This window comes from Sinocyclocheilus anshuiensis, unplaced genomic scaffold, assembly GCF_001515605.1.
Source record: "Sinocyclocheilus anshuiensis isolate Anshui unplaced genomic scaffold, SAMN03320099.WGS_v1.1 scaffold2218, whole genome shotgun sequence".
Taxonomy (NCBI): domain Eukaryota; kingdom Metazoa; phylum Chordata; class Actinopteri; order Cypriniformes; family Cyprinidae; genus Sinocyclocheilus; species Sinocyclocheilus anshuiensis.
This window is the reverse complement of record NW_015558568.1, coordinates 452,713-466,220: the sequence shown is the minus strand read 5'-3', so window position 1 is coordinate 466,220 and position 13,508 is coordinate 452,713. Positions and strand designations below refer to the sequence as shown.

At 41.0% G+C, this 13,508-nt stretch overlaps 1 protein-coding gene across 1 annotated transcript in view; it reads right to left on the bottom strand.

Moving 5' to 3' along the window:
* LOC107679509 (kin of IRRE-like protein 3) overlaps nt 1-13,240 on the bottom strand; it is a 126,110-nt gene extending 112,870 nt beyond the window's left edge. The window contains exon 1 of the mRNA XM_016475076.1: nt 13,189-13,240. Within this exon, the coding sequence (XP_016330562.1) occupies nt 13,189-13,240 (52 nt within the window). The remainder of the gene's footprint in view (nt 1-13,188) is intronic.
* Nucleotides 13,241-13,508: the final 268 nt, after the last annotated feature.

Genomic DNA, 13,508 nt, shown 5'->3' with positions numbered 1-13,508 from the left:
GAGACATTCAGGTTCCTGGGCACCACTATCTCTCAGGACCTGAAGTGGGATAATCACATTGACTCCATTGTGAAAAAGGCCCAGCAGAGGTTGTACTTCCTTCATCAACTGAAAAAGTTCAACCTTCCACAGACACAGTTTTACTCAGCTGTTATTGAGTCGGTTCTATGCACCTCTATAACTGTCTGGTTTGGGTCAGCCAGCAAATCAGATATAAGGCGACTGCAACAGACTGTTAGGACAGCTGAAAGGATAATTGGTGTGCACCTTGTTGTGTTCGGCATGTGACAGATAGTTCTTGAAATGCGTGCACGTGCATGAGTTGTGCGCGGCAGACAGAAAAGTGAATAAAGGAAAAAAGAAGCATCCGTTCAAGCTCCCGTGTAGAACTGAGTTTTTTAGCATTCCATCAGTTTAAACACAACACTGGCGACGAGGATGGCTGAGTTTAGCTTACCGCCTAAAAGGTGACCTTACCATCACCTTTTCTTCCCGTGCCTGGCGAACCGCCAATTCCATGGGCGAGTTGGTTTGATGGTTTCACAGTATATCTCGAGGCCATAGATTACACTGACATTTCCGACCGGAGAAATATCGCCCTGCTTCGCCACTGTCTCAGGGCGGAGGGACAGAGAATATATCGTGCCCTCGGGACATGCAGAAACTTACGAGGAAGCGGTCACTCTTCTCGCTAACCACTTCACAGGCCAACAACGAGTACTGCTTCGCCGATACAAGCTATGTAAATGGCTGCAGCATCCGGGTGAGTCCGTGCAAAACTATGTAACTAATCTGCGAGACATGGCACGCTCATGCAATTATGGGACTCTTCAAGATCAGATCGTCCGTGATCAGTTTATTGAAGGAATATTGTGTGACAAAACTCGGGAGAAACTGTTGCTGGAACCAGACGAATTAACACTAGATAAAGCTGTGGAAATTGAGCTGCAGGTGGAGGCAGCCACTGAATGCTCCACGCTTCTTGCTGATGTGCGCCCCTAGGTGGATGCACCCACGCAGCAAATGCGATTTGTCTGTCTCACACACCACGGTCCATTTCCTTCAGATAAAATAGACACTGAAGAAGCATGTTTTCCAGTGCAGCTTACACAGATGCAAGGAAGTCATAGAAGTTTAGTTTTCTGCAGCAACTGTGGCTCTAGCTCACACAACTCCAGGGCCCAAAATTGTCCTGCACGGGGACAGACATGCAGGAATTGCCTTAAAAAAAATCACTTTGCTAAAGTATGCCGATCAGCACCTGCTACGCAAGCATCACAGAAGCGACAACCGTTTGCCTCTAATGACTGCACTGAAATCAGACATGTATCAGCGGGCCAAACAGCTTTTAGGACATATACTGTGCTTCTCGGCGAGGTGAGCCTTCCGCTGTTGATGGGTACGGGTGCAGCGGCATCTCTGCTCAATGCTAGTACATACCACAAGTTATTTTCCCATCTGCCACTGCAGCAGCCCTGCACATCCCTCTGTGGTTACGACAGCTCTAAGATCACTATGCTGGGTGTTCTTCATGTTCCATTCCACTATGGCTCCAAACACCTGCCATCATTTCCCTTCTATATTACTGAGCCAACCTCCTGGGACTGGATCTTTTCACATGCTTAGGATTCACGCTGCGAGATGACAAGGGCTCAGACATCCAGCACGTCACCACTACCTGGCAACAGAGATGGCCGGCGCTGTTTGACGAACTTGGCTGCCTCACAGCTTTCACCCACAGGCCTCTGGTGGATCCAGATTCCGGATTCCTCTCGCCTTGCGGGATGAAGTGACGGCGGAGCTCCAAATGATGCTGGCTATAGGAGTGATCGAACCAGTCAATGCTGCCCCCTGGATCTCCAACCTGGTCATTGCTAGGAAAAAGTCTGGGGGAATCTGTGTGGACTTGCGCTCTGTCAATAAGGCCGTTATTCCCAACAAGTACCTTTTACCCACGGCTGAGGAGCTGACCACCCACTTCTATGGGTCGACGGTATTTACTAAGCTGGACCTGCGCCAAGGTTACTTGCAGGTGCCACTCCATCCTTCCAGCAGAAACCTCACAGCGTTTGTCACACACACTGGGGTATATCAGTATACACGCATGCCGTTTGGCTTGAGCTCCGCCCCCAGCTGCTTTCAAAAGGTGATGACCACCATCTTGGCTGGTATTCCTGGAGCTGCCATTTTCTTGGATGACATAGTAGTGCATGCAGCAGATATCCAGACACATAATGACCGTCTCAATAGGGTGGTTAAGTGCCCTCATGGAGCATAATCTTACACTGAATGTAGAGAAATGCACGTTCGCCACCTCAGCCATTGATTTTGTGGGGTTTTGTCTCACGCCCAGAGGCATCGCCCCCCTCCAGTCAAATATCGAAGCTATCCGGCAGGGACAGTTACATCACAGACTATCACGCAGATACTGGACAGTCTGTTTGCTCGTTGGGGCATGCCCCGTGCCATAACTACTGACAACGGGCCCCAGTTAATTTCTGCAGAATTCTCCAACTTCCTCAGCAATAAGGGAATTAAGCATATTCATGCCACACTCTACCATCCCCAGGCAAACGGTGGGGTGGAAAGGTTTAATCAGAGCCTTAAGAATGGGATTCGGGCGCATCTGGTCCAGGGATACTCATTTCAAATGGCACTTAATCAAACCTTGTTGCACTACAGGGCTAGCCAGCACAGCACCACTCAGGCTTCACCTGCTCTGCTCATGCTCGGTCGGGAGATGGAATTGCCCCTAGACAGGCTCAGAGCACAGGGCTTGTCAGCAACAATACTAACTGCCCCCCAAGCAGCAGTCAAAGTGGCCGTAACTACAAACCAGGGGCGAATGAAGGATAACTTCGATAAGAGACACAAGGTCAGGCATACTAACATCAAGGTACTGGACTAGGTGAGAGTCCTCAGACCTCACCGTAGCAGTAAAATGGCATCGTTTTGGACTGAACCTCACCAAGTGGTCCGTCAGCTAGGATCCGCCACATTTCTGTTAAGTGACGGCTCACACTGGCATGCTAGCAGATTGCAGAAAGTGCCCATCCCTCTTACACCAACAAGAGGTCCGTGGGCAACGGAGCCCAATGCAGGAGCAGCACAAGGAGTCAGTTCCCCAGTCCCACGACCAGAACCAGTACAGCCATGGCCACACCAGGCACCCCAAGGTTTACAGCTCGGGGAGCCCCACAACAGCTAGGACCTGACCTGCCACCACTCCTGCCAGCAGATGGCCCTCACCCTCCTCAGCCATTGCGTGATGTTACCCAAAATGGCCAGGAAATGCCCCAGCAGGCGACTTTGGGAGGCAGACCAGTTCGGGCAAGGGCTCGTCCTACCTACCTGGAAGATTATATCACAGACTTTCATGCATAGGAGTTATATGTTTTTCTCTCTTATGGTTTGAGGGCAACATTGAAACTTGTTTCATTATGTTCATCAAGTTCTGGGGTGGGGGGGATGTTGTGTTCAGCATGTGACAGAGAGTTCTTGAAATGCGTGCGTGTGCATGAGTTGTGCGCGGCAGACAGAAAAGTGAATAAAGGAAAAAAGAAGCATCCGTTCAAGCTCCCGTGTAGAACTGAGTTTTTTAGCATTCCGTCAGTTTAAACACAACACACCTGCCCAACTTTCAGGACCGTTTCACAACTCCAGAGTGAAGAAATGGGCAGGTAACATCGTCACAGACCCCTCTCACCCCGGCCACAACCTGTTCGCACTTCTCCCCTCAGGCAGACGTTACAGATCTCTTTGCACTAGAACATCTAGGCATAAAAACTGTTTTTCCTCCGTGCCATCTCCAGCTTAAACAGCTAACACAGAAATTACCACCTGTCTTCTGTAATTCATTTCTAATTATTGCCTCTCTCTCAGGTATTATGTAAATACATACATATTTTTATTTATACAGCTGTGCATATATACAAATCTGTACATAAATCTTATCTTACAGATGTATACCACATTATTATTATTACTATTTATTTTTTGTTTGTTTTTTTCCTTAGTTTTACTTATTTAAATGTTCTTTCTGTTCTCAATGTCATATATGTATGTATGCATGTTTGTACCAAGAGCTCCTACAAAACTACAACAAATCCCTTGTGCATTTGCACACACTTGGCGAATAAAGCTCATTCTGATTCTGATTCTGAAATGGAAATAACCTATCCTGTTTCAGGCTTGAATGGTAATGCCTTTGAGCTGAAGTAGTTTAAATTAAAAAAAAAGTCATGTTCTTTTGCATCAACTAAATTATGTAACACCAGTGACAAGACAAACAAGTTAATTAACTGGTTCAGATCAAGAATCAAAAGTTCTTTAAAATAAATGACTATCTATATTGTTTTTTTTTCAGTGTACATAAATGATCCCCCCTCTTGCATGCGTTATGTGAAAGTTACAGATTTCTTCAGTTTTATATATTCTTGACATGAGTTGGAACACACAAGCATGTCAATAGCTCAACATTAACAAGTTGCTTTGCATAAAAGAAACTGTACCGTCTGTTGAAAAGTAACATCTGAATCCGAGATGCAATGGTTGGCTGTTCCATAAGCAACCCAGCATGATCTCAGAGACAACATGAATATTTCTCAGTTTCACTCCTTCCTTCATTTCCACTGTCACCACTTTCCTTAAACAACATCCAATTACATCCCCACACAACACTTCATCCATGAAAATCCATCTGGCAAACCAACACGTGTGCTTGGGCTTCAGATCTGATAATGAACATTCGGTTGGGTTCCTTCAGCTAGTCCAGATATCTCAAAACAGAAAAACGTCAAGCAGTTACACTTATATTAAAATTAAGAAAAAAAATAATTATAACAAATATATGTTCATTATAAAAAAATATATAAAAATGTTTATATCTATTATTAATATTTATAAAACAATTTGATGTATTATTTAAACATTTCTCATGTATTTAAAATGAATTTTATTTTTACAATTTTTATATGATAGACAGACAGACAGATAGACAGATAGATAGAGTCCTTTCTTGCTGAGGTTTTAGACGCCACTCAGAATGACCCCGAACAACCCTGGAAATCATTGGATATATGCAGGATTTTAAGGTTGAACTGTGCAGGGGATTAGGCTGTATCCAACATATCCATTTTGGGTCAACAGTACCAAAATCCTAATTAGCATCCTGTTGCTGCCAGCAGGACATTTGGACTGGAGAGGAATCCAGCGCTATTATTGAGGATGCAAAAAAAAAACAAACCTGCCAATGTTTGTGTTGTGCTTTTTGTCTGGGTGCACCTGCTTCGGCATTGTATGCTGCTTGGAAAGCGTCAATTCACACATTCAAATACACACAAACGTTGGCTCCCGAAGACTGCTCCCTTTTGCTCTCCACGCTGCGCTGTGGAGGTGGAGGTGAAGGTGAATGTAGGCAGATAGGTGACCAGCTCAAAACAGCTGCTATCAGCCTGCAGCAGGAGTCAAACGCGGACCCCCCGCCTGCCAAGCAGTCAAGAGCTCTCACCTCCCAGACAGCTGAATCCTGGCAGCCATGGCAAAGCTAGCATTACAACAGCAGCTGGGTCCATGAATGGTTGAAATTACAGCCATTAGGATGTTCAATTAACAGATTGCTGTCAGCCCAAGCTAAAGACTTGCCCCCTTCCACCCCCGGCCCCCTCTGAAAGACAACAGACGCCGGCCGTGGCCCAGCAAGCGGCTTCATTGCTAAAACACAAGATTCTGGGTGCAGCATATTTGAGATTCAAATATTACGTTAAGCGTTTTTCAAATGAAGAGAGTGCAAGACATTCAATCCAACACAACACCTTTGCTTAGGAACAATCAAAAGCGCACGTTTACCACAGAAAGTGACACATACGAACCAGGTAGTTACATTGAGTGAAATAGTTTGCTGTTTCTGACATACGAAATACACGGTGAAATGAATCAAATGCCTCATTAAGGAAAGGTGAATAGGGTAAAAAAGTAACTAATAGATATCATCAACCTTCCCCAGTTGACTGATTACATTATGAATTGCAAACATGTTTTGTAGTACAAGCTTTCTAAAATATTATGTTTAAATATGTAAATGAGGCATTATCTAATTATCCATGCATACATTTCCAGAATACAAATCTGAACATTGAATAAAGTTGGGTTTTTCCCCCCCTCTCATTTTGTTGACATATTAGAGTTTTTACAGAGGGGATTTGGGAGGATATCTTTGCACTCCACAAATCAGGGGGGAAAAAACATATTTTGTAGAAATAAAATGTTGTATAAAATGTTGTGGTAAATGTACTACTACAGTACAGGTGCAAGTACTTCTAAAGAGGAGATTTGTTTTGCAACAAAAAAAAAGAATAATAATAATGGCTTTTAAAGATACAGTAGGTATTGTAATTGAAATCTATATATACACAAAGACAGAGTTTAATAAAGAAATAAACACTTAAAGACATAGTTCACCCAAAAATTTTAATTTGCTGAAATTTTCTATCCTGTTTGCTGAAATTCTCTCCAGTTTGCAAAAATTCTCTATCCAAGATTATGGATAGAGTTTTTTCAATGCAGAAAGCAATATAATGGATAGAGGACCTGTATTTTAACCGGAAGCAACAGATTGAAGTTGAAAACTTCTTAATGATGGATTTGTTTAACATGCAGCTTTTCAATTCACAAAATGTTAATTGACTAACACACAAATATAACACACTGTTATATTTTTTGTGTTTGCGCACTCTGATGTGAACAAGCCCAACAAGCATAAGCAGCATGGCGGAATGAGTGAAAGAGACGCTTCATTCCCCTTGTGTTGTCATTCCCAGCACACACAAGTGACGATTCTCTGTCAAGGTACCCCAACAGAAGGGTCCCAAAAAAGTGAATTTTACTGCACAGCTAGAGTTGAGAAATAATAAAGGCTTTAAAATAGTATAAGTGTTTAAAAAAACGTGTTCATGACTATGAAAGTAAGTTATCGATTATCACCCATTCACTGCACAGGATCCATTGGTGAGCAGGTGCTGTAATGCTACATTTCTCTCTGTTCTGATAAAGAAACAAACTCATCTACATCTTAGATGGCCTGAGGGTGAGTCAATTGGCATTTTTGGTTGAACTATTCCTTTAAAATGGTGTTTTGGACGCTTTCTTTCCAATAGTCTGAAACAACATGTTAGAAAATCCAATTACCCCAAAATCTCAAAATTGACCAATGCACTAAAAATAATATATTTGCCTGTAGTGTCTTGCCTTAATGAAAATAATAAAAATTACCTATCTATATAAAAAAAGTCTGTTGTTCAGAGCTGTGCTTTCAGAAAGTTAAATTCTCTGCATTTCTGAGTAAGTTCATTAATTTTTTTCAAGCCTGAATGTACAGGCAAGCTTCAGGATGTGTTCGCTGATGAACTAGAACCAAAGAGAAGTTCTGATTATCCCACAATTTCCCTTTTACAGCTTTTTTTTTTACCTTTATTTTACACTGCATTTATCCAGTGCACGCAGTCCCCGTGGACCAAAGCACTTAAAACGAAGACAATTATCATATTCTCATTTCCTTCCTTACATGCAGAACAAGAGACAGATCTATGCTCTCAACGGGCAGTGGCCTCTTAAAATTCTGTTAAAAGATCCAGACTGGGACATAATAACAGAGGAACAGCGAGAAAGCCAGAGCACGAGAGAGCACATCTCCCCAGCATGTGGCACTTGTCCATGGCTTATCAGCCGAGGTATTTAATTGAATCTAGAATTCTAATTAGCATGCATCCACTGTGAGGCTGATCCATCGGAAGGGGGGAGGCAATGCTAACATGATTTCCCACAATGCTTCACTGGCGGACCCGCCACAACCCCTGTTTACACCTTCTGATAGTGACCTGCATCTACAAGAGCCGTCCAGCAGGATGAGAGATGAGTATGCACACCGCGAGTTGGCTCGCAGTTTAATTACAACACAAGTTATGTGTGTCAATATTTGTATGCCGTCCACATTGCCGGTTTGTGCCTCTGACAGCGCTCAGTGGGAACAAAGAAACCCAGTGGACTGATTCTTAATTGTGCAGATGAGACAAAAGGTGATCAAACGATGCACTTTGAAGACTTTGGATGCTCTAAATTTATTAGCAATCAGCTGCTGTCATATACACGGGGTTGGGAGGCTTACTTTAAAAAATGTATTTAAAAGGGTCATATGATGTTGCTAAAAATAACATTATTTTGTGTGAGACTTTAGTCTTTGCAACTGTACAGATCTTCTTTATGCACCAAGAGCTTGTATCACTTCAAAGAGAAAGGAAAAATTGAAATCGCATCATATGACCCCTTTAAAAATGGCAGATTTTTTCACTTATTCACAATATATAAGTATAAACAAGTGAAAAAACTCTGCTTGTGTTCCTTAAAAGTAAACATATATTTATGTATTTTTTTCTTCAAGCATAGGACTTGTTTGTATTAAATCAAATAGGAAGAACATGATCTAATTTAGATTTTTTTCTAATCGCATCATAAAATGTAATTACGCTTTGTAAGAGCTAGAAATAGCATTTTAGATTCATTTACACTTCTACTATTTCTCCTTCACAAAATGTACTTCAGGAGTCAGATAAGTGTATAAACAACTTTTTACGGATTGTATGTAGAATCTTTAATCAAATCAAGCTTGCTACTGTTCTTCAATTCACCTTAATATAGATATTTATCAGGGGTTTAATGGTACACAAACATGACAGCACTGTGATCCTTAAATAAAGTCTTTTAATTTATCAACCAAATTATTCATGTTTAAAATATGCCTAACAAGATTTTTATATGACATTTTGTGACATTTTGACATTTTAGTGGGTGTCTTCTGTAATCATAGAAAAAAAGCAAGATAGTCATTATTTTTTGTTCAGAAAAATATCAATTTAAACAGTACACATGCTAATACAGTATAATATATATATATATATATATATATATATATATATATATATATTCCCTCTGTGATCACCATCCTGATGTGAAAAATAAACTCACAGGAGAATAGCTTACACACTGTGCAAAGCGAATGACAATTCACATCTGTTGTGTGTGTCCTGTAGTATACAGGCTTGAATGGATCAGTGTGGCTTTCACTGCCACCCGTCAGTCGCAAACATCAGAACTCCAACCAACACATTCATTCACATGCTCGCGATCAGCATCTGGCCATCACATAGCGGAGAGTGACGGCAAGAAGAGAGGTTCAAAAACTCTCCTCACTGAACCCACAGCTCAGAAGACTGCAGCAGGGTTCTTTCCACCCACGATTCTCAGTGTTTATTAATGCCCGTGTAGCTTTGCCACTTGAGTGACAGTGATTGCTCCCACTCATTTCTGTTTTAATGAGGAGTTAGAGAAACAGGGAGACCGCAGCACAACTGTCAGTCAACGACCCGTCAGTGTGACATGATCACACTCCTGCTGGTTGGCAGCTGACAGCGGCGGCGGAGGGGAGGGCATGTTAGTTCTCCTGGTGCTGTCCTGGGTGGAAGGTTTTCTTTGCTTGGGTCACAGTCCCCACATCACCATGCCTCATTAATAAATCCCTCCTTCCCTGTCAGGCTCATCACTGCTAGCTGCTCTATGCACTAGAAAGGTGATGCCCCAAACGTCAGATCGCACGTCAGAATGAGACCCTGTGAGCCCAGCCAATGCTCAAAGGACTCTCTAATGAAGGACTCTTCAAAAACATTGTGCTATAATCGAGACACTCTCAATAATAGAGCTGGATTTCTAATTAAATGTTCTAAATATTTAATCAACCTTCATTAAAATGAATAATCATCTCGTTCTGCACTGGGTTTGACCAAACAAACTGTTCCAAAGCCTTCTGAAACCCAAGAGCTGTCAGGATGACATTTGAAGGAAAATCTCTGTCTGCTTTTTATATCTCTCTCACCTGGTTCCCTCAAAGCATCTCAGGGCAGAGCTGTTCTACAGATAAATCACTCTTACGTATAAAGTTTTGATTATATAGGGGAGCCTGGTCGGGAATACCTAAAAGTTTCGAGGCTTGCACGATGTATATACTTCTAAGGTAACAAATTATGCATTAGATCTCAAGCAAAAGAAAATCTTGAAATTGAGAACTTTTGTATCTCTATTGTTTCTCCTAGGCAGCTTCAGTATGAGACTGAATGAAGAACAAATGCTCTCCCTGCTGCTCAGATTTTTCTACGGAGAAAATGATCTTTGTAATTTCACAAGTACCTCCTTAAATAGGTCTCAAAAAATGTCTCAAACTGTGCTCAGATTTGCTTTAGTCTGCAATCAACTGAAAAAAATTCAGTAAGAACTCAAATCCTAAGATAAAATGATCTGAATTGTGAATTAACATTAACATCGACATGAAATGGCATTCACAACCCACTGAACTTCTGTAACATGTTGCATTTCAATGTACAATGGGACTTAAATGTTTCTACAACCAAATCAGGTCATCAAGCCTCAAACTTGCATTCAAGTTTTTGAATGCAACTGAATATCGCTGTATGCATATAGCTGTAGTTCATATAAATCATATGAGACTCCCTATCAACCTCCTCTTTAAACAAATGAGCATCTTTAAACAAACATGCCACAATTGTAACTTTTGGTGCAATTTAGTCCTTGTTAAAACTCTATGCTATGACTGTATAGATGAATGAAAGTATATTAAATTTGTAATCAGATATTTAAAATAAAAAATGTAAAACGACCATGTGGATAAAAGAAGACTTCAAAATGTATATTTTGTACTGTTCAATGTTTGGGATCAATTCTTTGAAATAAGTTTTTTATGCTCACCAAGGCTACATTTGTTTAATCAAAAATACAGTAAAAATAGAAATATCATCACAATTTAAAATAAATGATTTCTACTTGAATGTATCATAAAATGTAATTCCTGTGATGCAAAGGTGAATTTTCAGCATCATTGCTCCAGTCCTCAGTGTCACATGATCCTTCAGAAATCATTCTAATAATCTGATTTGCTGCTCAGTAAACATTTATTTTTATTATCAATGTGGAAAACTTGTGCTAATATGTGCTGCTTAATATTTTTGTGGAAACCATGATAGCTTTTTATTTTAATTTTTAATGATTCTTTGATTTTAGGAACTTCAAAAGAACAGCATTTATTTGAAATAGAAATATTTTGTGACATTATAAATGTCTACTGTCACTGATCAGTTTAAAGCTGAATAAGAGTCTTAGGGCCAGGTTTACTAAACACGGCAAATTAGCGCGAGAGCGCAATTCCATAAAAGCGCCGATGGGAGTGGGAAGTTCTGCGGGTGATCTACGGACAATGCGCAAATTAAAGAATGCATACGCAATATCTTATTTCCATATTAACCAACGCAATAGCAGTGCAAATTAGCGTAAGGATATGTTTGGATAATGTCTTCCTCTGGCATTCCAAATAAATTAATACGAGTGTAAAAAAATTCTCTCCCTTCTACCACACACTCTGTTCTCTGCAGTGGCTCATCCTGGCAGCAACAATCGCAGCTGTGTCAAGCGCAAAATTAGTTAACAAATGCTTTTTTTGGGCAGTATATAATGGCGCAAATACCACTAAATTGACCACCACAAACCCCAGTAAATCATGTTGCGTGATTCATTTAAATATTCTCCTCCCATAAATTTTGCGTATGAAAGGGACACTCCTACAAATGCATATGCAATAAGGTCAGCCGCAAAAATGACTGTCCAAGCCTTTTTATCGCTAATTTCTCACTGCGTGTCTTTAGTAAATCCGGACAGTCATTTTTTTAATGCCAAAAGAGGGTTTTTTGCACCCTCTCTTTTAGGAGAAACATCTAAAAAAGCAATTTTAGGAGAAACATCTAAAACAAAGTTGATGCTTGAACGAAACATAGCTGCAAACTCTATTCAGACTCCTGAGATATGAATAAGCAACTGAGTTTTCTTTTCTTTTCTTCTGGGTTCATCAGACAAATCTGACTAAACTAAAAACGTCCTACAAGTTTTCTGAATGCAAACATTTCAACAAGCAAATAAAAAAATGACAAAATATCTCCCTTCTGAAAAATGAGAAACCCCTCCGATCAGCACAAAGCACACAAATGTACCAGCAAGATTGTTTAGACACACTGTGCTTTGTGCAGCGCAGGCACTGTTCATTAGGAAACTCTTGTAAAACGTTCTCATCCTACCCATGTGCTCTCATGCAGAAAATGAATCTATGTAGCAACTGCAGAGAATCATAAACACATCGGGGTAGTTCCTCCCGCTAGCAAACAGTGTCAACGCACATACGCACACCTGGACTGGCTGCAGGGTAGCAACTGTGCATAATTAAGGGCCAGACATAATTAACTAGCGCCACTTTAGCCACAAACGCACACACAAAACAGTCAATAACAGCTAATTCCGTTCGCCGTTCCTGTCTAAGGAGCGTACTGTTTTAATAACGGAGAGTGGCTGTGAGAGTGGACAAACTCGGATCGTTTGAAATGGGAAAAAGAGAAGGAGAAGAAAAAAAAAACAGTAAAGCAGAAAGACTCAGTGGGGTGGGTGGAATCGGTTCCATTCCAGCCCTTTGTTTGTGCATTCATCTGCATTCTGGAGACAAACTCCTATTAAGTCCATCAGATCCAAATGAGCAGGGAGACAGACACGCTGCTACGGTGTTGCCTGCAATACAATCAGAGCAGCCTTTGGCTCCTGCTCTGTGCATTTAACCTGCTTCAGTGCATTTTCATTAGCAGACGGGGCTCAGCTCTACCTCCCCCCGCTAGAAACTGCACCCGGCAGAATTAGAAAACTCTGAAATGAGCTGGAACATTACGCTCTCCTTTTACTTTTCTTTGTCTTTGATCAGACGCGAGGCTCTTTTAAAAGAAGCTGGAGGCTTGTCAAATTGTAGTAGACTGAGTAGAACTCGGGCGCTGTATGGCAAAAGAAATGTTATGTGGTATATTTTTTAATAAATGTGATCAGTTGCATGCAGCTGGGCTGGTCAAATGAGAACGTATAATGACATATTCAAGGTTCCAACCTGCTGGCTGTATTCTGTTCTAATAAGGAATGGTGAGATATGTCAACTCAAATGATTAACCTCCAAATTGAATGCCTGCTTACCAGTTGGAGATGTTTTAAGGAAAAAAGGAGTGCAGATTAGGAAGGATGGATCTTTAACGATCGGCATTTACTCACCCTCATATTTTATAAAACCTATATGACCCAAGTCTCCATAGAAGTACTCCATACCACTTTGTCTTCATGTCTTCTGAAGCTGTATGACAGCTTTGTCTAAGGAACTTCAACCTTCCTTCAACTTTACCCTTGTATTACTGTGATCAATCACATGAAACCTGCGAACTATCAAAGTACCTAGAAAGTTTTTTGGCCATATATGCAACAAACAGCTATATTTGGGCATGTAGGACCAAATATTACTTAAATGAGGAAAAGCATATATTTCAGCTTGGTCCAGCCAATGAATATGTGCAATCCCGAGTGTGCGTCTTAAGGTG